The sequence below is a fragment of the Perissodus microlepis genome, chromosome 7 (genome assembly GCF_051167445.1).
Source record: "Perissodus microlepis isolate ML-2025 ecotype Zambia chromosome 7, ASM5116744v1, whole genome shotgun sequence".
Classification (NCBI taxonomy): Eukaryota; Metazoa; Chordata; class Actinopteri; order Cichliformes; family Cichlidae; genus Perissodus; species Perissodus microlepis.
In genome coordinates this window covers 50,558,619-50,582,261 of record NC_140467.1, presented here as the reverse complement: position 1 = coordinate 50,582,261, position 23,643 = coordinate 50,558,619, and the positions used below count along the sequence as shown (strand labels likewise).

The 23,643-nt window shown below is 39.6% G+C and overlaps 1 protein-coding gene across 8 annotated transcripts in view; it reads left to right on the top strand.

Moving 5' to 3' along the window:
* Positions 1 to 22,515, top strand: part of fcho2 (FCH and mu domain containing endocytic adaptor 2) — a 48,836-nt gene extending 26,321 nt beyond the window's left edge. The window contains exons 9-31 of one of the 8 annotated variants that reach the window (XM_084935711.1): positions 1,629 to 1,673; positions 1,796 to 1,862; positions 1,962 to 1,986; positions 2,221 to 2,271; positions 2,909 to 2,968; positions 3,123 to 3,296; positions 5,549 to 5,573; positions 6,200 to 6,244; positions 6,939 to 6,978; positions 7,650 to 7,735; positions 8,944 to 9,033; positions 12,805 to 13,314; positions 13,754 to 13,869; positions 13,962 to 14,085; positions 14,202 to 14,351; positions 14,583 to 14,642; positions 15,158 to 15,269; positions 17,480 to 17,635; positions 18,361 to 18,493; positions 18,836 to 19,035; positions 19,629 to 19,693; positions 19,817 to 19,981; positions 20,060 to 22,515. In XM_084935711.1, coding sequence (XP_084791837.1) covers positions 1,629 to 1,673; positions 1,796 to 1,862; positions 1,962 to 1,986; positions 2,221 to 2,271; positions 2,909 to 2,968; positions 3,123 to 3,296; positions 5,549 to 5,573; positions 6,200 to 6,244; positions 6,939 to 6,978; positions 7,650 to 7,735; positions 8,944 to 9,033; positions 12,805 to 13,314; positions 13,754 to 13,869; positions 13,962 to 14,085; positions 14,202 to 14,351; positions 14,583 to 14,642; positions 15,158 to 15,269; positions 17,480 to 17,635; positions 18,361 to 18,493; positions 18,836 to 19,035; positions 19,629 to 19,693; positions 19,817 to 19,981; positions 20,060 to 20,082 — 2,522 coding nt within the window. In that variant the 3' untranslated portion in view covers positions 20,083 to 22,515. The remainder of the gene's footprint in view (positions 1 to 1,628; positions 1,674 to 1,795; positions 1,863 to 1,961; positions 1,987 to 2,220; positions 2,272 to 2,908; positions 2,969 to 3,122; positions 3,297 to 5,548; positions 5,574 to 6,199; positions 6,245 to 6,938; positions 6,979 to 7,649; positions 7,736 to 8,943; positions 9,034 to 12,804; positions 13,315 to 13,753; positions 13,870 to 13,961; positions 14,086 to 14,201; positions 14,352 to 14,582; positions 14,643 to 15,157; positions 15,270 to 17,479; positions 17,636 to 18,360; positions 18,494 to 18,835; positions 19,036 to 19,628; positions 19,694 to 19,816; positions 19,982 to 20,059) is intronic. The other 7 variants (XM_084935704.1, XM_084935705.1, XM_084935706.1 and 4 more) reach the window with 7 other exon arrangements.
* Positions 22,516 to 23,643: the final 1,128 nt, after the last annotated feature.

The following is a 23,643-nucleotide window of genomic DNA, read 5'->3' as shown; positions in this document are numbered from 1 at the left end:
GCCAGGGCTGCTTTGACTAGCACGAAGCTCTCTCTCACTCAAAACCCACAACAGCCCTCCGTGCCGCCGCTGTGTGTTTGCCAGCAGTGCCGAAGCCCGATATTGCACAGTAGAGTAGATCGGTCATCGGTGTGCTTTATCCACTCCACTTGCTCGCATGCCTCTCGTGACTCGCCGCTTCCCTGCGCTTCAGTCGGCATCGCACACTCAGAACAATGCGTCGATTCTGCTCGCGACTGGCCTCTTCTTGGTGGTGGTGGGGGGCAGGGGACTGCATTGGACTGCTGCTGTGTATATTTTGAGTTAAAATATCATTAGCTTTGTTGTTTTCAGGTCAAGTCCTGTTAGTGTATTGCAGATTTCGCCGGAGGGTCCTGCCCCATCTTTCTTTCTCTGTATATCTTTCTGTGCCTCCTGTTAATCTTGTGTACACTCTTAAGCTTTCTAGGTATGTGCAGTATATCACCCATTTCTTTCATGTCACACATTTTAAGAGCTAATAGTCATAGTCACGTTGCCATTTAAAACCATTAATTAACCACTGTTTGTTTAATTGTGTACCTAAGAAGGCGTGAGTCTTTTAAATGGATTGTAACTACACACGAATACAGAGGCACGCACCGACTGATCTAGTGGATTTGGCTGATTGACACGTACACGCATTGCATGCCTTACTTCTCATTTGTGTGTGAGTGCCTACTCGGCGTGACAATCAAAGTGCAGGGCCTTAGAGGCAAATATGCATAATTGACGAGGAGTAAATTAGGCGTAAACGTTGTTGTTTTTTGTTTTCTCATCATTTAAATGATGTGTCCAAATTGCCAAAAACTATTTGGTTTTTTGTTGCTGTTGTTTTTGTCCATATAAATTCATGGCTGGTTTCAGTCCAAATGATGCACTGATCAATTGCTGGAACCGACTTAAGGATTTGCCTGTTAGCCAAGGATGTTGCAGCGATGTCAGTCGATCGTGTTTGTTTGTTTATGGTTTGTTCTTTCTCTCGCCGTTTTCTACATGTGGGAGTGAAGGAGAAAAGGGCGTTACTTAAAGCTCAAGAGCAGATTTGTCTGAGTGTCTTTAAACACTTCAGCGCATGTAAACTTGCACTCGCTTGTCTTTTTCGTAGTAGGGTTTAGTAACTGTGCGTGTGTCATGCAGCCGGGTTTAGTTTCACCGCAGTTTAGCCTTCACACCTGCCGCTTGCTGAAAATACCCGAGCTCGTGCAAGGATTTGGAATTGTTTCATGGTTGCGGTGAGGTTTTGTGCTTAGAAGCGTCTCTCTGCGAGGAAGATTATGTGATGGTGTAGAGTGGGGCTTCGTGTCAACCAGGAGGGATTGTGCCATCTCTGTAAGAGCCACCAGACACACAGTTGACTCTGCTATTGACCCTGTCTGCCCTCTGGGAGCAGCCTAGCTTTGTTTGTATACACTCGCTGCATTGCACGGCAGACTGCATGTGTGTGTGTGTGTGTGTGTGTGTGTGTGTGTGTGTGTGTGTGTGTGTGTGTGTGTGTGTGTGTCTGTGTGATCATTGCATGATTCACATTCACAACGTTCACAGCAGTGGGTCATTGACCCTTTGTATGTCAAATGAACCTAAATGATTATTTTTTTTGGTCTCATTAGGACCCATTGAGTTTGAGGAGTGCAATGTAGCTATTGCTGCTGAAGGTAAGCCTTTTTGTAAAAGAAGAAACACATTTGAGGGACATAAATATTAAATATGTCTGAAAACTTATGCTTTTTAAAGAAATCTATGGTTAAAGCTCTTCACTTTTTTAATATATATTAAGGAGCCAAACCCAGAAGAAGAAAACTATTGATCCCAGGTCGGAGGAAAGACAAGGACACAGACTCTACGTGAGTAGAGACTCGCATTTCCAGTCCACAGCACAATTTATGCATCTTCACTCATCTTCACTTCTTAGTCATGATCACGTGACCATTTGTGTCTTCCAGGGAGTCGACAGAAGTCGAGGCTGCTGTGAGTATAACTTTCACCGACGCAGACCGCGTCTATAATCTTTGAGTTTCACCCTGTTGTGTTATCTTGATTTCAGACAGCAGGAGGTGGAAAACATCTTCGTTCGTTTATCGCCATGTTCTGTTTTAATGTTTTTCCGGTCACTTTCTCCATCTCTCTGTTCCCGTTCGTTTCATTTTTTTGTGGATGTGCTTGTTCACGTATTCACGTATTCATCCCTCTCTGTGCTTGTAGAACACCGCCAATGGTGCTCCGCCTGGATACTTTGCAGACATCCAGAATCCTGTAAGCAAGCTATTAACGTCACTCTTACACATAGTGTCTCTTTCTAACACATGCGCAGCAAATATTCATACCGACATAGATAATGCATTTCATTAAAAATCTTAATATCCTATAAAACTTGTCCCTAACGGTATAAGGTGTTGTGTGATTCCGCTGAATTTACAGTGCTCTCAAATTTGGTTGTGTAGGATGAGATAGTGAAAAATCACCATAATATCACCCCTTTCACCCGGTCTTTATTTGTTTTAGGTTGTTTTATGTATCTATAAATACGTGTACCGATTTTCATTTGTAGTATATTTTTTATTATTTAAAGCCTCAACAAACACCATGAATGATTGTACCCATTCATTTACAACAAATTTATATCTAAGCAAAAACACCATTTTAGACTTAATTGGAATTTTTTGCCTTTTGAAGTTAGGTATTAATCAACCTTCTTTTTAAAATGTATCATTTACAATTTAACATGAAGTTTTAGCAATTTTCTGAACAAATTGACAATGAATTACTATTTGAAAAATAAAGTTATTTTTATCTAGTTTGAAATGAGCAGCATCCTGTAAAATTAACTTTGTGTTAACTCAAAATAAATTGTGAAAGAAAGAAAAATCGTATCCTGCTTGTGTTTTTGCAGAATGTTCCTCAAGTTGATGAAGAGGGTTTCTGCATCAGACCAGAAGTAAATGAAAACGATATCCTTTTTTGTTTGTCTCAGCGCCAGTCTCGCTTGTTAGACACGTTGGAGTTGTTGGGGTTTTTTTTTAAACAAGGCTAAATGAAACTCAGATTTATGCCCATGTTTCTGATCTGAGGTTGTTGCCATTATCCTCCTTAACTTCTGCTCACATGCCAAAGAGAATTCCTTCTACTCGTCCAGCGACTCGGAGGACGAAGACGAACCCAGGAAGTTCCACGTGCAGATCAAGCCCGTTCAGCCAAACAACGGCGTTCATCAGAACCAAGCCAACATCGATGAGCTCAAGGCCTCCATTGGAAACATCATCCTGTCACCTTCAACCTCGGTACGGCTCGTGACACTCTGATAACACACCAAATAGTAAAATCCTCAAAGATAAACTTGTTGCTACCTTGCCCTGCTGCAGAAGGAGGCTACTCTGCTTGTGTAACACTAGAGGGCATCACGAGAATGTAAAAACATCCTCTCGTAGGGCAGATTAAACTGCCATTTATCAAAGGTGTTTCCCATTGGTTACTCTTTCTTGAAGCTATTATTTTTTACATTGAAAATCTTTATGTTTATTTTACATGCTATATTGTTTTCTTATTCGTTGAGGTTCATGTTTGTGCAATTTTTTCTTTTTCTTTTTTTCTTAGAATTTAGATTAATATCAAGCAACATTAGGATCACTTATTCTTTCATCTTCTTTTTCCAAATATTAAGAACTCAGAAACAATTTTTGAGTTAAGTGTGTGATGTTGCTGTTTTTTACTCTCGCGCGCACACACACACACACACACTCTCTCAGCTCTTTAGGGAATGTTTTACAGCAATGCTCTGCAGTCTGCACACACACACGATCTGTGACCTCAGTCATGGAGCTCTCCATTCAACTCCTTGTCCCTCATCATCTCTCAGTCTCTGAATCACTCTCTGGCGCTCCATGAAAATAGCCACTGTCGTTAAACTTTAAAACCACTACGGCTTGTGTGCAAACGCACAGCCTGTGTGCACTGAGCTGTTGTTGTTAATGGTGTTGTGGAGCGGCCGAGAGGGGCACGCTCAGTGTTGCTAAGGGGGTCTAGTGGGTTTCACCCGCCTCGCTCCCTGGCTGCACCATTAACCGATTGTCACGGCATCCTCTTTCCCAACTTTGGCCGTCTCTCTCAGCCTCGGCTCTCATTGCTTTTCCTCCTCGCCATTTGCGTCGTATCTCACTCTGTTTTTCCCCCCTCTCGTTTCTTTCTTTGGTTTTACTCTTTGGGTTTTATTGAAGCCCATTTATTCTAGACGGGACTCTGTTGTGGTTATTTATGAATACTTTATGGGGTTCGTTACGTAGTTTTGACAAATGTTTCCTTTTTTTTTTTCCCCCACCGACATTAATTATAAAGATAACTTTCAAGCTTACAGAGATGTTTTTTCTATTAAGTGCAAAAAAATAAATAATTTTGATTGGAAGTTTTAACCTTAAACCTTGTCTGTCACCGATTTGTAGTTAAACCCACCATTACGTTCTCGTCTCTGTCACTACTGATTTGAATTGAAATACCAGCGTAGTCTTTAGATTGTATATGCCCTCCTTTTGTTTATTTTCTGCTCCCTCTGCCTATTTTATATTTACACAAAGCTGAAAACATATACTCCATCCAAGATGATGACAAACATTGCATCATCTGGTGTGAATTATTGATAGATTTTTTTTTCCCCCATCAGTGCTCATTTTTCTGTCTTTTTTTTTTTTCATTTCTCCTCCTGTTTCGTTTCCCCTCCACGGTGTTCCCTTTATTGAAATAGCAATGGAAGTCGTGTGTGTGTGTGTGTGTGTGTGTGTGGCCAGCAATAGCCATAATTGAACCCATTTGCCGCTTAGCGCCTGTGGGACTAAACCCTGGCCTCGCAGCTCAATGGCGGTTAAATGCTTTTGCTATGTTCCTTAAACCCATTTTGTTTCTTTTTTTTGTCTCCCCCGTCTCCAACCGGACCTTTATTCTTGTAAGAAATAAATTCTTCGCCGAAAGTGTTGGACCTGAAGAGTGCATCTCACATAGGTTGTGTTAACGCAGTTGGACGCAGGAAGATTTATGTCGCAGGAAAAGGAGAAAAAAAAAGAATCTGTAAAGGAAGCTGGTGAAGAGTTTGAGGCACGCTCTGTGCTGTCTCTGACTGATCGTTATATGGGATTACGTACACGGTTTTGCGCTGCTGAATTTTTCACCCTAGGTTTAATGTCTGGTATGTGTGAGTCAAGAGTAGTCCTGTGATTTACTGTCTTGAACTCTAAGTGGAAAAAATTCCCTTTGCCAGTGGGAATAATTAATAATACAATTTTGACCAGCGTTAACACGTATTTTAATAGGTATTTGCTTTTTTTTTTTTAATCCCCAGAGAAAGTTAGGGATCCATTCAGCACCGCATTGCACTTTGTAGATCAATTCTCCCTTCGTGAAGTCCAGTTTGAAGAGCGCGAACACCTCTTTCTTGTTCTTTTTGTCCTTTTGTTAACAAGTAAACAAAGTTCTGACATGTATCGGTTAGTAATTGGCTTTGGGATATATGCATCTTTGATTAATCATTGTCTGTTTTTGCTTTCAGGGACAGATGCGGAGGAACCAGTCCAGTGAGTATTTTTTTTCTTCCTGACCTTTTCTTTATCTGTGTTGCTACATGACTGTGAAGGATGAAGTGGAGGGGGGCTCGACTGCACAACTCCTCGACCACGTTTTTCCTGGCCCGGGTTGTTTTTAAAGGGGTTGTCTTTAAGAGGGAAAATCCAGAAATCTAGCCAAAACCAACACATCCCGAGAAAAAGTAAATAACTGTTCCCTTCTATAAATCTGAGCTCGGGGGATATTTCCCTCCAATGGTACAAATAAGATTAATTGCTTAATTAACTGTTTATGTTTGGACATGTCAGAAATTATCTTTTCCCTTCTGCAAGCTGGCACAGTTGTGGGAGTTTTGCTGAATTTGTGTATGTCCCCAAGAGCTTATGAAAATGTGTTTGTTGTACTCCACGAGGTCTTTGATAAAAGAAGCGTAAAAGCACTGATTATTCACCCAGGAAGTTTTTTTTAATCTTCTTTTTATCTTGTTTTTCTTTTTATTACTTTGTTTTTATAGTCAGTGCTTGTATGAGACTTAATGATAATCCCATTCGCTTTCTGCAACCCACACACTGATAGCATTTACATCAATTTGCAAAAATTAGTAGCATTGATAGATGTATACTTTACATGCGCTCAGGGATCACAGGAGTGTCTACAGTAAGGTCTAAGACTAAGGGTTTCGGTGAGTATTTTTTCACTACAGTAGTTGGCCTGCAACCCTTCCTTCCCCTCCACTTTTAAAATGTCTTCCACAGCCCTCATCGCTGTCCCTTCCTGGGAGCCTTTCATACAGCTTCTGAAGCCAGCTGACCCCCCCCAGCTAACATCACTGACTCACTGAAAACTTTCAGTTTCTAAATTTGAAGGACTTACATACACGTGTGGTTTTAAATCTGGGTCCTCTCAGTAGTACCTTTTTACTTCTAGTGCTTGAAGTGCTGCTTCAGGTCGCTTATATGGATCTTTTCAATGTAAGGCAGCGCTTTAAAGCAGGGGAACAAAAGAACAGGGCATTTCCTGATTAGTTGCTTCATCCCTTGTTTTAAAGTGGTACCACCATATTGAACATACAGCATAACCTCCTGTGTTAACTCTTTTGCAGTATTTGGATGAAAATTCAAAAAAACATTTTACAAAGCAGAAATAAGAAAATTAAACACCTGTATCTAACCTTACTGCAAATGTATATATTTTCAGTGGTACTGTAGGTGGTGGTTTAATTTTTTTTTTAATGGGGAAAAAAAATCTGGTTTAAGGTTTAATTATCAAATATCTTTTTTTAAATTTGATTTTGAGTAACTTGCTGTGTATTTGCTGTCACCACTCTGTTAAGAACTGCGGGCCTGACTTTTCTGTTTGTTTTTCTCTTGCTTCAGGTGATGAGCTAGGAAAACCCAGAGTGCCAACATCATTCGAGTGAGTACTGGAGTAAAACATCAAACCTTTGCCTGCTCAGTGCCAATGATCATATTTTTCTTTATGTTTGCGCCATCTGTGAACATTTCAGTTATTATTATTATTCTTATTATTATTACCTCTGCCAAGGAGGTTGTGTTTTTGGTAGCATTTATGTCTGTGTCATTCTGTCGGTCAAAAAGTGTTAAAGGAACTATTGTAAAACTTTTTAACAGTGTAGAGTGGAGTGATGTTAACCATCCACTGAAAGTTGGCTTACATACACCAAACTTGACAAAAAGAAACTATGCTTCTTACAAGTGTAGTGTGTATTGGCAGCATATAGAAAGTACCATGCAAAGATTTAAAATATCATGTCACAGTTGACCTCTAACCTCTCCTTCAAGGTCAGTAGATTGTGATCTGAAGATCAAAGGGATAAATAATGCTATATAGACCTATTTAAAATCTGTCATGCTGCTCTTATCTGATTTTTACAAAAGAACAAATCATATCCAAAATAAAATACGATTCCCTTAAAAGTAAACACTGCCCAGAGAGTGAGCTGCATTGGTGGAGGTTTCGCGCTCTCTGAGTGCTTCTTGTTTTATACTGAATCCAAATGTGCTGCTTTATATTAGAAAGGTGACGTCCATTTATTTGACTTTCTCTTTCTCTCGTAACTACGGCAGGCTGACTAACAACGACCTTCTGTCTCTGGATCCTTTAAGTCCAGCTCAGGCCATTGGATCTTCCTCCGCTGTGTCATCATCGGCAGGTAACCCACAGACAGCTTGTGTTTGAAATGATTTGTTACAGTGAAGCATATAATTAAAGTTTATCACTTCCTGCAAATATTAAATTACAGAAACTGGGTAATAGTGAGTGGCAAATGAGTAGTGACGGAACAGTTGTTCCAGCGGGCACCGTGTGGGGTGGGGTCTGGCTTCATATGACTATCGCTGCCTTATTTCCATAATAAAAAATAAAACATCTTATAATTTTATAACGAAGGTAAAAAAGTTATTAGTTATTTCAATTAGAGAAATGCCAATCCTCTTAGTAAAACTTCTGCATGCAATTAACCCAGGGCCTGCTGCAGACTGAGAATGCTTTTCAAATATTACCTCTGTTTACATGAAAATCTAAGTAGTCTAACTTCAACAAGCAGCTATGCTACAACAGTTCAGGTTTTTACGCATTAACTTGTCACTCTGTTTTTTCTTCCGAGCTACTTAATTTGAAGCCTCTCCTTTAGTTTAGTCCAGAAACAGAAGCCTAAAATTACCAAATTATTAGAGTTTGTAGGCTTTTTTCCCCACTTTGCATTTTCCCGGTGTAATTTTTCACCATTTTCTACAATTCAAACAGTCACTCCACCCTTCTGCAAGAAATTTGAGTGCATTTAACATCACCACATTCACCAACATTTAGCTTGTTTCTCATGGATTTACATGTGCAACACCAATGTTTAAAGAGAGTGACATTGTCATTGACCCATTGCCTAGGTTAAGCATAATCCACAGTTAATTGGCACCTAGTTGGGGTCAAAGGGTCAGCTATAAAGCTTGCTGGCACGTATGTTGTCAAACAGAATCTTGTTACTGTCAAAGGTCTTGGCTTTAAAGTCAAAATAGCATCAAAAAGTGCCCTGATTAGGATACGCTGACGGGAATTAAGTCCCAGCTTTCAGCATGTTAAATCTCTGTGTGTACACTGCAGTGGTATTACCAACCCCATATGCACACATCACACATTAAACAAGTGTAATCTGAGAAGTGTTTAAAGGGTTTTATTTATTTTTTTTAATGTAAATATATATGGCACGTGTCTGTTTATTTTGTGGTCATGGATTTTATTGTGTGTTTTTATTTTTTGTCCATTTACTTTCTCCTTTTATTGTTTTATTATAATGTTATTCTTTACATTTTCTTTTAAATGACTTGCTTTATTGTTGGCTTGATTATTTTCACCTGTTCTTGTCAGACCTTGCCTCTATCTTCTTTTCAAACCCTCCATCTCCACCTTTTCTGGTGAATGACTCAGACTCAGATGTCTTTCTGCCAGAGACATCAGGTAAAGTTTGTTTGCCCTGTTCATCAGAGAGAAGCTGAAATTAATTTTTTTTTTCAAACAGCACCAGACATCAACCGCTTCTCTTTTTCTTTTTTCTTTTTGCATGGCATATATCTTTATATAAGTTTTTTTTTCATTTCATCTTAACTTAACCTTGGAGTGCATTCTGCTTCACATGTGACTCATGCTGCCTATAATAATCAGGATGTGTTTCCATAAGCTTATCTAAAATCAGGGTCACCACCTGGCACATTTATTGCTAATAAGAGGATATGTTTTAGTTTCAAATATGCGTGGTATTTCTGTAAGAATGCGACAACAGGCTAGGCTACAGACTGTGGATACACAGAGTTTCTGTGTAACTGAAGCTCTTTGATAGCTATAGTGAATATTCACAGTCCTGTTAGTGCTACACTGAAGTGAATGTAACAATAGCCAGTAGATTGTCTTCTAGTAATTGAAATTTACTCAGATTTTAAGCAACTGTAAATAGATGTACAGTGGCTTGCAAAAGTATTTGGCCCCCTTGAACTTTTCCATATTTTGTCACATTACAGCCACAAACATGAATCAATTTTATTGGAATTCCACGTGAAAGACCAATACAAAGTGGTGTACACGTGAGAAGTGGAACGAAAATCATACATGATTCCAAACATTTTTTACAAATAAATAACTGCAAAGTGGGGTGTGCGTAATTATTCAGCCCCCTTTGGTCTGAGTGCGGTCAGTTGCCCATAGACATTGCCTGATGAGTACTAATGACTAAATAGAGTGCACCTGTGTGTAATCTAATGTCAGTACAAACACAGCTGCTCTGTGACGGCCTCAGAGGTTGTCTAAGAGCAACACCACCGTGAAGTCCAAAGAACGCCCCAGACAGGTCAGGGATAAAGTTATTGAGAAATTTAAAGCAGGCTTAGGCTACAAAAAGATTTCCCAAGCCTTGAACATCCCACGGAGCACTGTTCAAGCGATCATTCAGAAATGGAAGGAGTATGGCACAACTGTAAACCTACCAAGACAAGGCCGTCCACCTAAACTCACAGGCCGAACAAGGAGAGCGCTGATCAGAAATGCAGCCAAGAGGCCCATGGTGACTCTGGACGAGCTGCAGAGATCTACAGCTCAGGTGGGGGAATCTGTCCATATGACAACTATTAGTCGTACACTGCACAAAGTTGGCCTTTATGGAAGAGTGGCAAGAAGAAAGCCATTGTTAACAGAAAACCATAAGAAGTCCTGTTTGCAGTTTGCCACAAGCCATGTGGGGGACACAGCAAACATGTGAAGAAGGTTCTCTGGTCAGATGAGACCAAAATGGAACTTTTTGGCCAAAATGCAAAACGCTATGTGTGGCGGAAAACTAACACTGCACATCACTCTGAACACACCATCCCCACTGTCAAATATGGTGGTGACAGCAGCATCATGCTCTGGGAGTGCTTCTCTTCAGCAGGGACAGGGAAGCTGGTCAGAGTTGATGGGAAGATGGATGGAGCCAAATACAGGGCAATCTTGGAAGAAAACCTCTTGGAGTCTGCAAAAGACTTAAGACTGGGGCGGAGGTTCACCTTCCAGCAGGACAACGACCCTAAACATAAAGCCAGGGCAACAATGGAAAGGTTTAAAACAAAACACATCCATGTGTTAGAATGGCCCAGTCAAAGTCCAGATCTAAATCCAATCGAGAATCTGTGGCAAGATCTGAAAACTGCTGTTCACAAACGCTGTCCATCTAATCTGACTGAGCTGGAGCTGTTTTGCAAAGAAGAATGGGCAAGAATTTCAGTCTCTAGATGTGCAAAGCTAGTAGAGACATACCCTAAAAGACTGGCAGCTGTAACTGCAGCAAAAGGTGGTTCTACAAAGTATTGACTCAGGGGGCTGAATAATTACGCACACCCCACTTTGCAGTTATTTATTTGTAAAAAATGTTTGGAATCAAGTATGATTTTCGTTCCACTTCTCACGTGTACACCACTTTGTATTGGTCTTTCACGTGGAATTCCAATAAAATTGATTCATGTTTGTGGCTGTAATGTGACAAAATGTGGAAAAGTTCAAGGGGGCCAAATACCTTTGCAAGCCACTGTAATTCTTAATAACAATTGTAGATGCTTTTCATGTCAACAAAAAGTCATGTATTAACTTGTGAAAGCAGATGAATTACTTCTTTTGTGGAGAAGAAAAGATATGCATTAACTTTCACAAGTTAATACGTTATGTGTCAAAAGATCATTGAATCTAGAGACAGCATAAATTTAAATTGGTTACACTTCAAAATTAGTTTTTCATTTTGGATCATTAGTGTCTTGGTATACCCACCGCTTTGTTGGCAGCAGCACATCACGCCAGGTTAGAAAAATCGAGAGTTGTGCAACCAGCTGAAATGGTAGCTTGTGACAGCCGATGTAACATTATTTAATTTTAACTTAACTGTTGTATGGTGCAAGTCACCAAGGAACACACAGCAGGCATAAAAGCATCGTTGTGCTACAGTCACACTATGGAAAACAGTGATAGGAGGCTGTGGCATGACCAAAATTTATGGCAAGATGACACAGGAGCTTGGCAACCTTACTTTTATATAAGAATGTAACCAGAATACAACTAACTGTCAGCCAGTTAAGCTGAGTCCCCCATTCCAATGAAACAGGCAACAGCAACAAAAACTTAACTAAACCTAAATTGACTAGACTAAACTAACTTAACTAAAACTAAATTGCTGTGCAACCCCTGATTTTTGCTTGTTGCAAGAAAGTTGTTGTTTTTCTTCTTAATCCTGGGTGTCTGAGCCGTTACACAAAATAAGTCTCTCCGTATTCTTTGCTGTATGGTTAAACAATCATATACAGGTACAATGACATTGTTCCTATATTTCTTCCCCAGTGCCAAAGTGGTCTCATTAACATGATGCAAAGTTTTAGAAAGATTTATTTCAGGAACAAGATTGCATCACAAAACAGCCAAATGTTCAGTCAGTGCCTCTATAGTCAAAACAACCTACTTATTTCCACCAGCAGTAATTTATTTGGTGGTTTGACTCTGTCCTGAGACCTCCCCACACATCCAGGCACTTACATCTGAAGTTGGAGGTGAAGAGAGCAGCAAGGCTACAGTACAGCACAGAAAAGGAGACAATGACATCAGAGCTTGACACTGATGAAGTCAGACACAGCATGAAAGGAGGAGCTGGGGTCAGGGTGGGTTGCAAAGCAGCTCGGAGTGTGCATCATGGTAAAGCAGCTTATACAGAGTGTCGTAAATGAGATTTGCCAGTTGGATGCTGATTGGTATCAGCTGATGTGGGCCGGGATTGTGATCAGCTAAGCCTGACTTAATGTCCAACGTGAACTAATGATATGCTCATTGTGTCTGATTAGTCAGTCGATAGAAAAAACAGTTAAAAAAACTTTAAAAATTTGCTCAATTTCAAGTTATTGTTCAGATTGCAATGCATAGATAATGTCCCCATTCTCAGCTGATTGACTTGATGCTACTTTGAACACATACTAAATCATGCTGGTATGTTTTGTGTGTGTGTGTGTGTGTCCTATTCTCACATTGTTTCTAACTATAAGAAAAATAATACAAATACCTGTTAATTGTAACATTTTATATTTGAGTTTTGTTAAAATATTTCAATTTGAGGCAGTTTATTACTGTTAACTGTGCATTAGAGTATATCTGCTGTCTGTCTGTCTAAACCCAACCACTTTGCATTTGTCATGTTTACCTTCCCACTGTCAATCACGTTGCCCCCTTCAGCTGAGACAGTGCCACAACGGGAGCGCTACCCTCCCTTGGCAGAGAGCCAGCAGTCCAAAGATGTTTACTCTTTCTCGTCATCTACGTCCTCTCCCTGGGATTCACCAGAAAACCCTTTTCAAGCACTTAAGCCCGTACCGGCGAGGGCCCAGAGCGCCCCCATCACCCGGCCAACTGAGCCAGTCGACCCCATCAAAAACTCAGACACACCCAGCCCTCCAAAGAGCGCAGACACCTTCTCCTCTGTTTCCTGGGCCCAGAGCCAGTGGATTGCCTTCAGTGATAATTTTGCTCCACCTCCACCTCGCTGTCAGGGCTCTGGGTCATCTGTGAAGGAGCTTCAAAAACCACAGTCAGGTTCCAGTAGGTCAGGTCACTTCCTGTCCGATGAGTCTGCTGATGCCTTCTACAAAGCAGCGAGCAGCCGAGATGACAGCAGCCTCTCTTTCACTGATGTCTTCTCTGGGATTACAGATAGGGCTGCAGCTCCAACAAGCAAAATATTCAATGGTAACTGCTGCTAGAAACTGCTGCCTTTTGCCTGAGGTTTGCTGGATTATTTTGATATTTTCTTTTTTATTTAAATGTAAGTTCTTATTTTTGGTGCATTTATTTTATGATTAAGTGTGGAGGTTACATGTTATTTGCAAATGTTTGTTTTTTGTTATTTTGTGTAACTCATGACTCCGTTTGCTTGTTTGTCTTTGGGTTTATTTTTGTGCCATTTATTTTGGAATGTCTTTTACTTGTTTTCTGTTGTTTTTGGTATTTAATTTTAATTTTTTTGCACTTGTGTGTTTAAAAAAAAAAAAAAAAAAGAGGTCATGCTGCATGAGTTTGCTGTATCTAACTGTATGAATTTCACGCAGTATAAAGATGTTTTTTCATACCCAGTCTTCATGCAGTTTAAGTAGCACTGACCAGAACAAATATGTGTTTCTGTGTTTAGTGCCAGTACCAAACCGACCTACAACCCCTCTGGCACCTGGAGCCTTGGTGCCTCCTCCACGACCCTCCTCCAGGCCCAAACTCCCAGCTGGAAAACTCACAGGAATCAATGAAATTGTAATGGAAACATATGTGTTGCATACATTTATTGCTGTTCAAATTATATCCATATATTCTAAAAGGCATCTATCTGAATCCCTTTAACGCAGGTACGGCCATTCAGTCCACCTAAAGCATCTAGCCCTACTCCGACTGCACCCCTCGCCCGGGCAGAGAGCTCTTCCTCTTTGTCCTCCAACGCCTCACTCAGTGCTGGCAACACCCCCACTGTTGGTAGGAACGCTCCCTCAGTATACACGTATTTAAAAGCTCTTTATTGTAATAATTTTTCTTTTATCCTCCTTTTCTTCAGCTCCTCACCAGTCTGTCACATCCTTTTGTCTTTGCAGTACAGTGTACACTGTCATCCCCCCACCCCCGCCCTCGCTTTCCTTCATTCACTCCTCTCCTTACAGGAGCTGAGCACACCTTTGCTCTCCCCCTCTCCTCCCCAGAGCCAGAGTTGCTCTCCCTCTCTCCTTTCTTTCCACTAAACCAAAGTGAGTCTTCCTTTCTTTTCCTGCCTCCTACCACTGTGGGTTTACTCTACATGCATTGCACTGACTTTTATCATCTTTATATGCAGTTATATCAGACTGATCAGCTCAGGGCTCACCTGCCATCATCACATATATAGGAACTGTGCTTTGCATCACTTCCTCACATTTCTTCTCTCTGGGTTTTGTGTATCTCCCCTTTTCCCTCTTTTATGCCTTTAATTCGGCATAAAGAGGATGATATGTTCATAGCGAAGCTGCCTACCTTTGAGAAGCGGTGTGAAACTCCAGCAGGTATGGTTGAAGTTCATATTAGCGGGCTCTTAGCTAAAACTAACACCAGTCTGCTGAATGGGCCGGATGGATGGACAGTCCAATCTCTTGCTTTGCCGTGGTTGCAGTTCTCTGTCTTGTTTGTGAGTTTTGTTTTTGACATTTTAAGCCTGATTCTCACATTTGTCAGGATCAGCTCCTAACCTGATAAATATTTGTTTGTTAAAGTGATATAGTGAGGAATAACTTGACTGCTGTCTAAGATTGTCCTGACTGCCTAATAGTACTTATTACTTATAGTATTTTAACGTAAGCAGCACAAGCATCTAAACAATCTCCCATCCTCTTATTGAAAAATAACTAAATATACTGATTTGCAGTGTATGATGGCTGACCTCATGAAATGCTATAATTTTATAGTGCACCTTTGCATGATCAAAAATTCCTAATTCTGATGTGAGCTTTGGGACTCTTGTGTAAGTCTGATCTGCAGCTGAGTCAACAGACCTCTAACTCTGTGCCTTTCTCGTTCTCAGGGACGTCTCGCGGTCCCAGCCCTGTGACCCTGGCATCCCAAGATGCTTTGCCCATTGCTGTGGCCTTCACAGAATCGGTTAATGCTTACTTCAAAGGAGCTGATCCCACTAAGTGAGTCTCACATGACCTCCTGCTGCTCCAAGACCCGGACTTGGACCTGCGGTCATACAGACATTGTTTTTATTTGAAGTTGAACAATAACATGTTCAAGTTGGTGCTGTGAGTTATACAGTACACAGTGGTATACGCGGTTGTCCCTAGCCAAATGTGCAGTACACACTCCATGAGCCTTTGGACTTGCGTTTTGCTGAGTGTTATCTCCCGTTGGCTCTGCATGTGTGGAATGTTTTGCGTTAGTCTGACACCATTCTTTCAGAGTGGATAACCTCCGTGGAGCAGATTATAGTCTGGGGCAGAGAAAACATACAGCTTTTTATTGGTTAACTGCTGTTAAATTGCTGCTGTGCAGAAGGCTTATTTTTGCAGGGATTAGCAAATGGAACATTTCATAAGCAATGGAGCAGAGATGGAGTACAAGGTTGAGACCTACTGTGGGCCATTACCACCACAACTTAGGCCAGACTTCTGCTGAAAGTATACACCTCTCACCCCTACACTGGCTCTACATTAGAGCCTCAAAGTATATAGAATTTCTGAAACACAAATCTCCAACAGGAATATACATTAAAGAGAAAAATATTCTTTTACCAAGCTGTGACATGGTTTTACACAAAAAAATGTTTGCAAGCTATTCCTGTCTTTGATAGAGCTTTAGTTATTGTGGTTATTTAAAACATGAATTACTAGTGCTAAAGAAAGACCTGCAACTAGACTAAATTTGTCATTTGTAGATTTTTTTTTATATAAAAGAAATGATTAGATAATTGAATACATTCTCCAATTCCAGGTTCTCAAAGGTGTATCTTTAAATGTTATATTATTAGATTAAAATAAATAGAAAATCTTTGGCTGGTGTACAAAACCAGGGGGCTGCTCGTTTTGAAGTTTTCTAGATTTTTGGTGACTCGTAGAATAATCAAAAAGACTAACAGATGAATTCTGTGTTAAAGATGAATGTTCCTCAAGGACTTCTACACAGCTTGTAACTCATTTTGGGCTGTCTGTAATGTTATGTACCAGAAAGTTAAAATGATAATTGTCATGATGGCGTGTTGGTGATGGTTGTATAAATCATAATCTGTTTGCAGTGATGTGCGGTCCATTTTTGTGGATTTATTTGAAGAACTAAGCAAAAACAGTAATAGTAACTAACAGTAATGGATGAGCATGTGATGAGGCTGTGATGATGTAGTGGAGAAAATCTGAATGAACGATTTAAATAGTTCACAAAGAATTTAGCAAACCTTTTAATTGTTAGCCAATAGTGTGCTTTCAAAGATATGAATACTGACATTTTGACGTGCAATTTCACTGCAAAATGACGTGGCTTTTTGGCAGCTTTGCTTTTCTGCAGGAATAGAGCCAGAATTTAACTATTTGGCAACTAATTCAGTTGAGTCCCTTTATTGAGTTGCAGTCATTACTGCATACTGACTCCAATGTAACATGTCGGCAGTCTGTAAGCATTTATTAAATTGATAGACTGCAATTATTAGCAAACCTTTGCCAGTTTTTCTGAGAGTGATTGCAGTCGGTCGCATTTTTTTGGTGACAGATTTTTGCAGTCAGTCTCTGACAGCAAAAAATTCAGTGCAGCCACCAATATATATATATTTTTTATATAGTCGCAAGTTGCGGGGCTTGTTACTCTAGTGTGAGGCATCAACAGTTAGCCAAAATTATGAGTAAAAAGAATATATTGTTAGTTAAACTTGATGGATAAAAAGCTACTTTTTCAGCTGCTCCACTGTTGCAAAGGGTCACCACAGTGGGTCGCTCCACGTTTTATTTGGTAGACTTAAGTCATTTAATAGCTAGCTTAAATTTGAATATATGAAATTGAGTACATTCGTTTTTTGGAGTTTTTAAACAAAAATCCCCCCCAAAAAATTAAATGTGGTTAGCATTTAAATTGTTAGCTAAGTGTACAAATTAAACAGTTTGCTAAACCTAATGGATAAACAATTTAAATTAGCTAGCTGAAAATTACTTTTTAATTAAAAGTAAAACTACCATTACAAAACAAGTGGTTAGCTTAAAATAATTAAATGTTAAAGACAATAGTAGTATTTGATGAAAAAAGTTAGGAGCCATGTTGGTCCTACTGGTTTTACATGGGACTGTTGTGCACTTTGGGAAAAAGTCTCTATTAAAAAGTCTACTTCAGCTTAACATGCTAAACCATTGGTGGTTTTCTACAGGTGCATTGTGAAGATCACTGGAGACATGACACTGTCGTTTCCAATGGGCATCATCAAGGTGTTCACTACCAACCCCTCCCCAGCCGTCCTCACCTTCAAGCTGAAGAACACCAGCAGGCTGGAGCAGATCCTACCCAACCAACAGCTGTTATACAGGTGAGGTATCGAGAAAAAGCTAAAGTACAACCCGGTTTTGTTTTGCTTTATAATTAACCATCTTAGCTGAGCTGTTGAATCGATAACTTGACAGTGATAGAGTGAAAGAGGACCTTGGACTCAGTGATATGAGCGAGAATCACGGAAATGCAGTCTGCGTCAGTGAGAGGAAATTCAATTAGCAATCTGACATGAACCTAGTATTAAGCTGTCAGGGAAGTATTTTCCACCAGACATTAACAGCCAGGTTCTCAGCAGCCTGTGTCTCTTCAAAAAGATGCCTTAAATGGCAAAGGACAAAAAAAAAGGTCACAGACAGTGCTTCATTCAACACTTTATTTGTTCAACAAATTTGTCTCATTCCACATCTTACTTCTTCAGTCTCAGGCAAAGCTTTTTAATTAAAGCTTCAATAAGGTACCAAATTAGTTGCTTCTATTTTAAAAGTGTATTGTTCCCGAAAAGTAATGAAGAACCACATCTTTTTTCTGTTTATTTGAATATTTCCCGCTCTGGTTCCTCTCGGTTATCCTCAGACCACATGGCAGGACTAATTGAATCAAATGGAATTCATGATTTAGTAGCTGGTTGGATATAACAGGGTCATTTTTTCCAAGCTGTTGGAGCTCTACACACAAAGCCAAGAAGCGCAATGAATAATTGAGCCTGTGATTATTATTACTTGTGTGTGTATTCATCTTTCTGACTGTTTTGCTTTTTTCTAGTGATCCCTCTCAAAGTGACTCAGATTCCAAGGATTTCTGGTTCAACATGCAAGCACTGACGTCCTACCTCAGAAAAGCCTCAGAACAGAGTCCTTCAGCTTCCTACTATAATGTAGACATCCTGAAATACCAGGTCAGTCAGCAAGAACTGCATGAAAAAAATAAACCAGATATGATAATTGTATTTCAGGCTAAGACTTTTCTTTCTGAAAGAGAAGAAAAAGACTTCAGAATCCAACATTTCTCAGCAAAGCATTGCATCATCACGACACGATCAGTGTTAATCCACTGAACCTGTCGGTGGTGGTCACCCTGGTGTGGGTTACTGTGGTCATAAAACATTGCATACCAATACTTAGAGCATTTTTAAAAACACTTCCTTAAAAACTAGCATCATAGCAGTCCAACAAATGGATAAACACAGAGATGTAATATTGTGAAAAAATTGATACATATTCTTTATTGATGTGTCCAGGTGATGTCTGATGGGATCCATTCCACCCCACTAAACCTGGCCGTATACTGGAAATGTACAGCAAGTACAACGGACCTGCGGATAGACTACCGCTACAACCCAGAGTCCATGGACTCACCCAGTCCACTCACCAACGTACAGATCTTAGTGCCTGTTGATGGAGGAGTCACCAACATGCAGTCTCTGCCTAACTCCATATGGTGAGACGTAGTGCCTCTTGGCACCGTTAGCAGGAGAGCAACATGTAATTGTTATGGGCCAGCAGTATTGATTGACTTGCACCCCCCCTCCTGTTGTTGCTATGATACTGCCAATGTTGTGGCACTTTTGTCATGCAATGGCACTGAGGTCTTACATGGATTGTCAGATGGGATATTTTGTCAGAATATAAATATGTAATATGAAAAATATATCAAAATAATGTAAATATTATTGTAAAATTAACAATAAATCATCAATATAGATGATTAGAAGATTAAAAATTTGCATTGTCTGTGAAAATACGATGTGGAAGAAACGTAGACCATCCACAAACTAAATCAAGGTAGCATGCACACACTAAAAGTCGACAAACAAACAATGTACAAATATACACAATAGTTTGATTTGTATAAAATATTTGTATATACCATATAGATGTTGGCACTTTCAATGCTCCGGGCAGTGTTTATGCAAAGTTTCATCAAGATTGGTCTGCTTATCTAGGAGGAGAAAGACACACAAATATACATACATACGCTACAATCATTAAAGCGTGATGTTATAGGGTGTTATTTCCTTATTCCATTTTTAGGAATTCAGAGCAGAGTAAGTGTCTGTGGAGGCTGACTGACATCTCAGAAAAGTCTGAAAACGATGGTAAGAAATCTTTTTTTGAGTTTATAAATGTTTTGCATCAAAGTTTGTGCAAAATCCTGCAGCAAGCACTAGAACTGGATCGGTCCCTTGTAAGTGAGCCTACTCATTTGTGTTTGATCCTAGGTGCCGGGTCCCTGAGGGCCAAGTTTGAACTGTCAAATGGCCCATCACACCCCTCCACTCTGGCAGTGCAGTTTATGAATGAGGGGAGCACCCTGTCAGGAGTGGACATGGAGCTGCAGGGGGCCGGATACAGACTTTCCCTCAGCAAGAAGAGATTTGCCACAGGTGTGTAAAAAGCTTGATGGTCTACATGTACTAGGTGGCACTATTTAATGACTCAAATTTCACATCTTTTGTCTACAGGGCGTTATATGGCAGATTGCTGAGGTGACCCATCATCGCGGTCGCCAAGAAACCCAAGAGCAAAACCTGCCGACTCACTCGCAAAGGCCCCCTGAACCACTGGATCACCTCCTGTCACACCCAGGAAGCGAGACTCTCACTACAAAACTAAACAGCACTGAGTATTGAACACTGTTAAAAAGAAAAGAAAACTAAGATGAGATTTCAGGAAATGTGTAGATAAGTCTAATAATGCTTTCCGATCAAATCCTTTTTTGTATAGTCAGAAACAGTTTATGGCTCTATGTTGTATTTGAAATCATAAAAAACAGAAAAAAAGTGCACTAACAACCTTTCAGATGCTCTTTTTGCTCTTATATATAATTTCCAAGAACCTGTAAGGAATATAAAAGAAAACAATTTCTCTCTTTCTCTGTCCAAACTGTAAATAATAATGCTGAATATTCTGCTCGACCACCTTTGACTCGGCTCACAAATCAGCTTCTTCACTTTCACTTTTTTTTTTTTAACTGGTGCAATGAAGGTAAAATCTGAACTCGCAGACTTGCAGCACAGGCTTAATCTTTATAAAATATTTCGCTTTTGGAAAATGCAAAAAAAAAAGAAGCAAAACCAATAATGATCTGACCTCAGTGCCTCCTCTTATACTGTGGAACAACAGACAAAAAATTTCTGTTAGTGTTTGGGGTTTGAAGCTGCATTTCTCTCTGGTTGAATACCACAGAGTCCTTTTGAACAATCACCCTTATCGCTGTCAGTGTGCTTATTTTAAAAAATTGAACATTTTACTTTGTAAACACCCCTTTTAGTCATGCCTTGTGTTTTTTAAGCCTTTTAATTGACTGTAAAACATTGTGTCAAAAGTCATATGTTTTATCTGTCTATCTATATATATATAGATAGATATAAAAAAGAATCAAGGGACATTTCTCTAAATTGAAGTTGGCAGCTTTTGTAAGAGCTGCCAGTGATTTATTTTTTAACATACTTCTGTGTTAATATTGAAATGTGCCTGAATCTAACTTTTATCTGTTCCTTTTTGTATGCTACAGCACAGTCATTGAGAATAGCACCAACAACGTGCCATTTGTGTCTTTGTTTGTTTTTTCTACTCTTTTATTTGGATATCGAAGGGAAAACGTCTCCGCTTTGTAACGTGTCTTCCAGAAACGAATGATCATTTGGACTGACTTTAATCTCTTTTATCAATTTTTAGCCTTTGAAGCTCATCCGATCTCTTACTCTTGCCACACAGCAGACGATGTTGGTGAAAAGTAGCACCTTGAGGCCAAATTAATGATTGAAATGCCTTATCATGATTACTTAATACCAAGTAATCTAGTGATACTGTCACACAGCACTGCCGTTGCCTCTGTCTTACATCACTGGCCTGTCCTGCTTCTCACCCAGAGTAAGCTGGGGGAAAAGTACAGCGTCTTGTAGCTGTGAACAACACGTGGATGTGTGGGGAAATGGCCACAACTGACTCTCGGTGCTTCATTCTTGTCTTTTACTAATGGAGGGATAGTGCTGTAGAGGCTGTTTTACTTCTTAACTGAATATTTTGCCCTTTGTTCTTCTTGTTTTTCCCCCCTCCCCTGTCGACTTCATCCTTGGCTTGGTCCTGAAATTGGTTAATGTGTTGGAATGTGATATGTTTGGAGGAATGAATGATAAGTTGCTTGAAAGCTGTGATTGAAAATTGTTGAAACCTTTAATGAGAGGAGTTTGATACACTGCAACACGTGGCCAACTGACCTCTCAGATACGACTGTGTCCTCAGTGCTAAGGAACCGGGTTCATTGTAGATTTTGACTGGTTTACAGGTGTTTTAGGCTCATGATGATACTTGATTTAAGTGTCTCGCTTGAAAACCTGTAGAAATAGAAGGATTATTTTATTTCAGTCATCATATCTGGCCAGGGTGATTCCTGTAATCATCTTTTTTTTTAGTTTTGACTCTTAATGCCTTTAAGATTAACTTCCTAAATAGATTAGGAAAACTCATTTAAGTGTTTGTAGAAATAAATTTTGTACCTGACTCTTTAATAAGCCAAATATTTTGAAGGCATTTGAAATGAGTTTACACAAAGTCCTGGAATTGTACTATCGCGTGTCACACTGTGTTCCCTCTGAATTAGTTGTATCATTGGTTTAAAAAAAAAAAAAAAAAGTAGTAGGGAGATTCTGCATTCAGTGTCAGCAAGCTGGTTCTTGCTGTCCCTACAACACTCAAATTGTACCCCCAAAGCTCCTTTTATGGTCACTTTCCACTCTTTTTCTTTATTTGTTGTATCAGACAGAGTTTAAAAAGAGCAAGATTGTGTAAATGATTCTCATATGTTTTTACCAATATTTCTGCCACTTTTTGTCTCTATTTTATGATTTCTTATTGTGCCTGTATTAAATGTATAATATATGAACATATACAAATATATGAAAATGACTACTTTAAATGTGTCCCATGCGACTTCTTGATTATTGTATTTACTCAAACTGACACGTGAGCGTGAATGTAGGGTTTTGCAGTGCATTTAGTTAGCATAGTTAGTTTTAGTTATTTTTACTCTCCTTTTTTAAAATTATTGTCGTGCGTTGGTATTTGTGAGGGATAAGATATAAAGGAGTTCAGTCCATCGATGCCTCATGAGGCAGATTGTGCTGTTCAATCTGACCAAAGTCTTGACAGAACGTCTTCAGGGAGGAAATGCAGCATTTGGTGATGTTAATAGATCCTATTCAATTCAATTTCAATTCAGTTTTATTTATATAGCGCCAAATCACAACAACAGTCCCCTCAAGGCACTTTAAATTGTAAGGTAGAACCTACAATAATACATACAGAGAAAAACCCAACAATTATATAACCCCCTATGAGCAAGCACTTTGGCGACAGTGGGAAGGAAAAACTCTAAAACAGGAAACTTTAAAACTTTAAGAAGAAACCTCCAGCGAAAATCTTAATAATCTTATGTTTAAATTTGCATGCCTCTCTTTGGCAAATGTACTTACTTTAGATAATTACTGCAACTTCACTACCGTACAATGTTAAACCATTAAACTATCGAAAAATCCCATTTTAATGCCAAATAAAAACACCTCTTTTGAGACGGGTATGATCTGTTCTCACAGTAATAAGCAAACCTCCTGTGAACATTTTATTCTTTGGTGCTGAGACAGATGGGTGTGCTTTAGTGGAAATTTGAGCTCAGTATGAAGGCTGAAAGATGTGAAAATGACACTGAATTGACTTGAACTGATAAACACAGTGCCTGGGGGGAGGAGGTAGTCTTTGACTGAAATGGCTCTGTAAAGCCTGCAACCCTTACCCCATCTATCTAGTGTTGCAAGAGAAAAACCAAAATCCATGTCAAAAAGTTTATATTAAAACTATCAGGATGCAAGATGAGCATGAGATAAAGGACCTGGTTACATGCGTTATTACTTCCTTATGCAGTGCTTAGAAGGATGCAGGCATGACTGCACGCACACACTCGACACTACATCAACACCTTGTGCGTATTTACACACTCAGTCATCCCTTGTGTCTCTCTGCCTGAAGACCTCCTCCTTGCTGTTTGAAA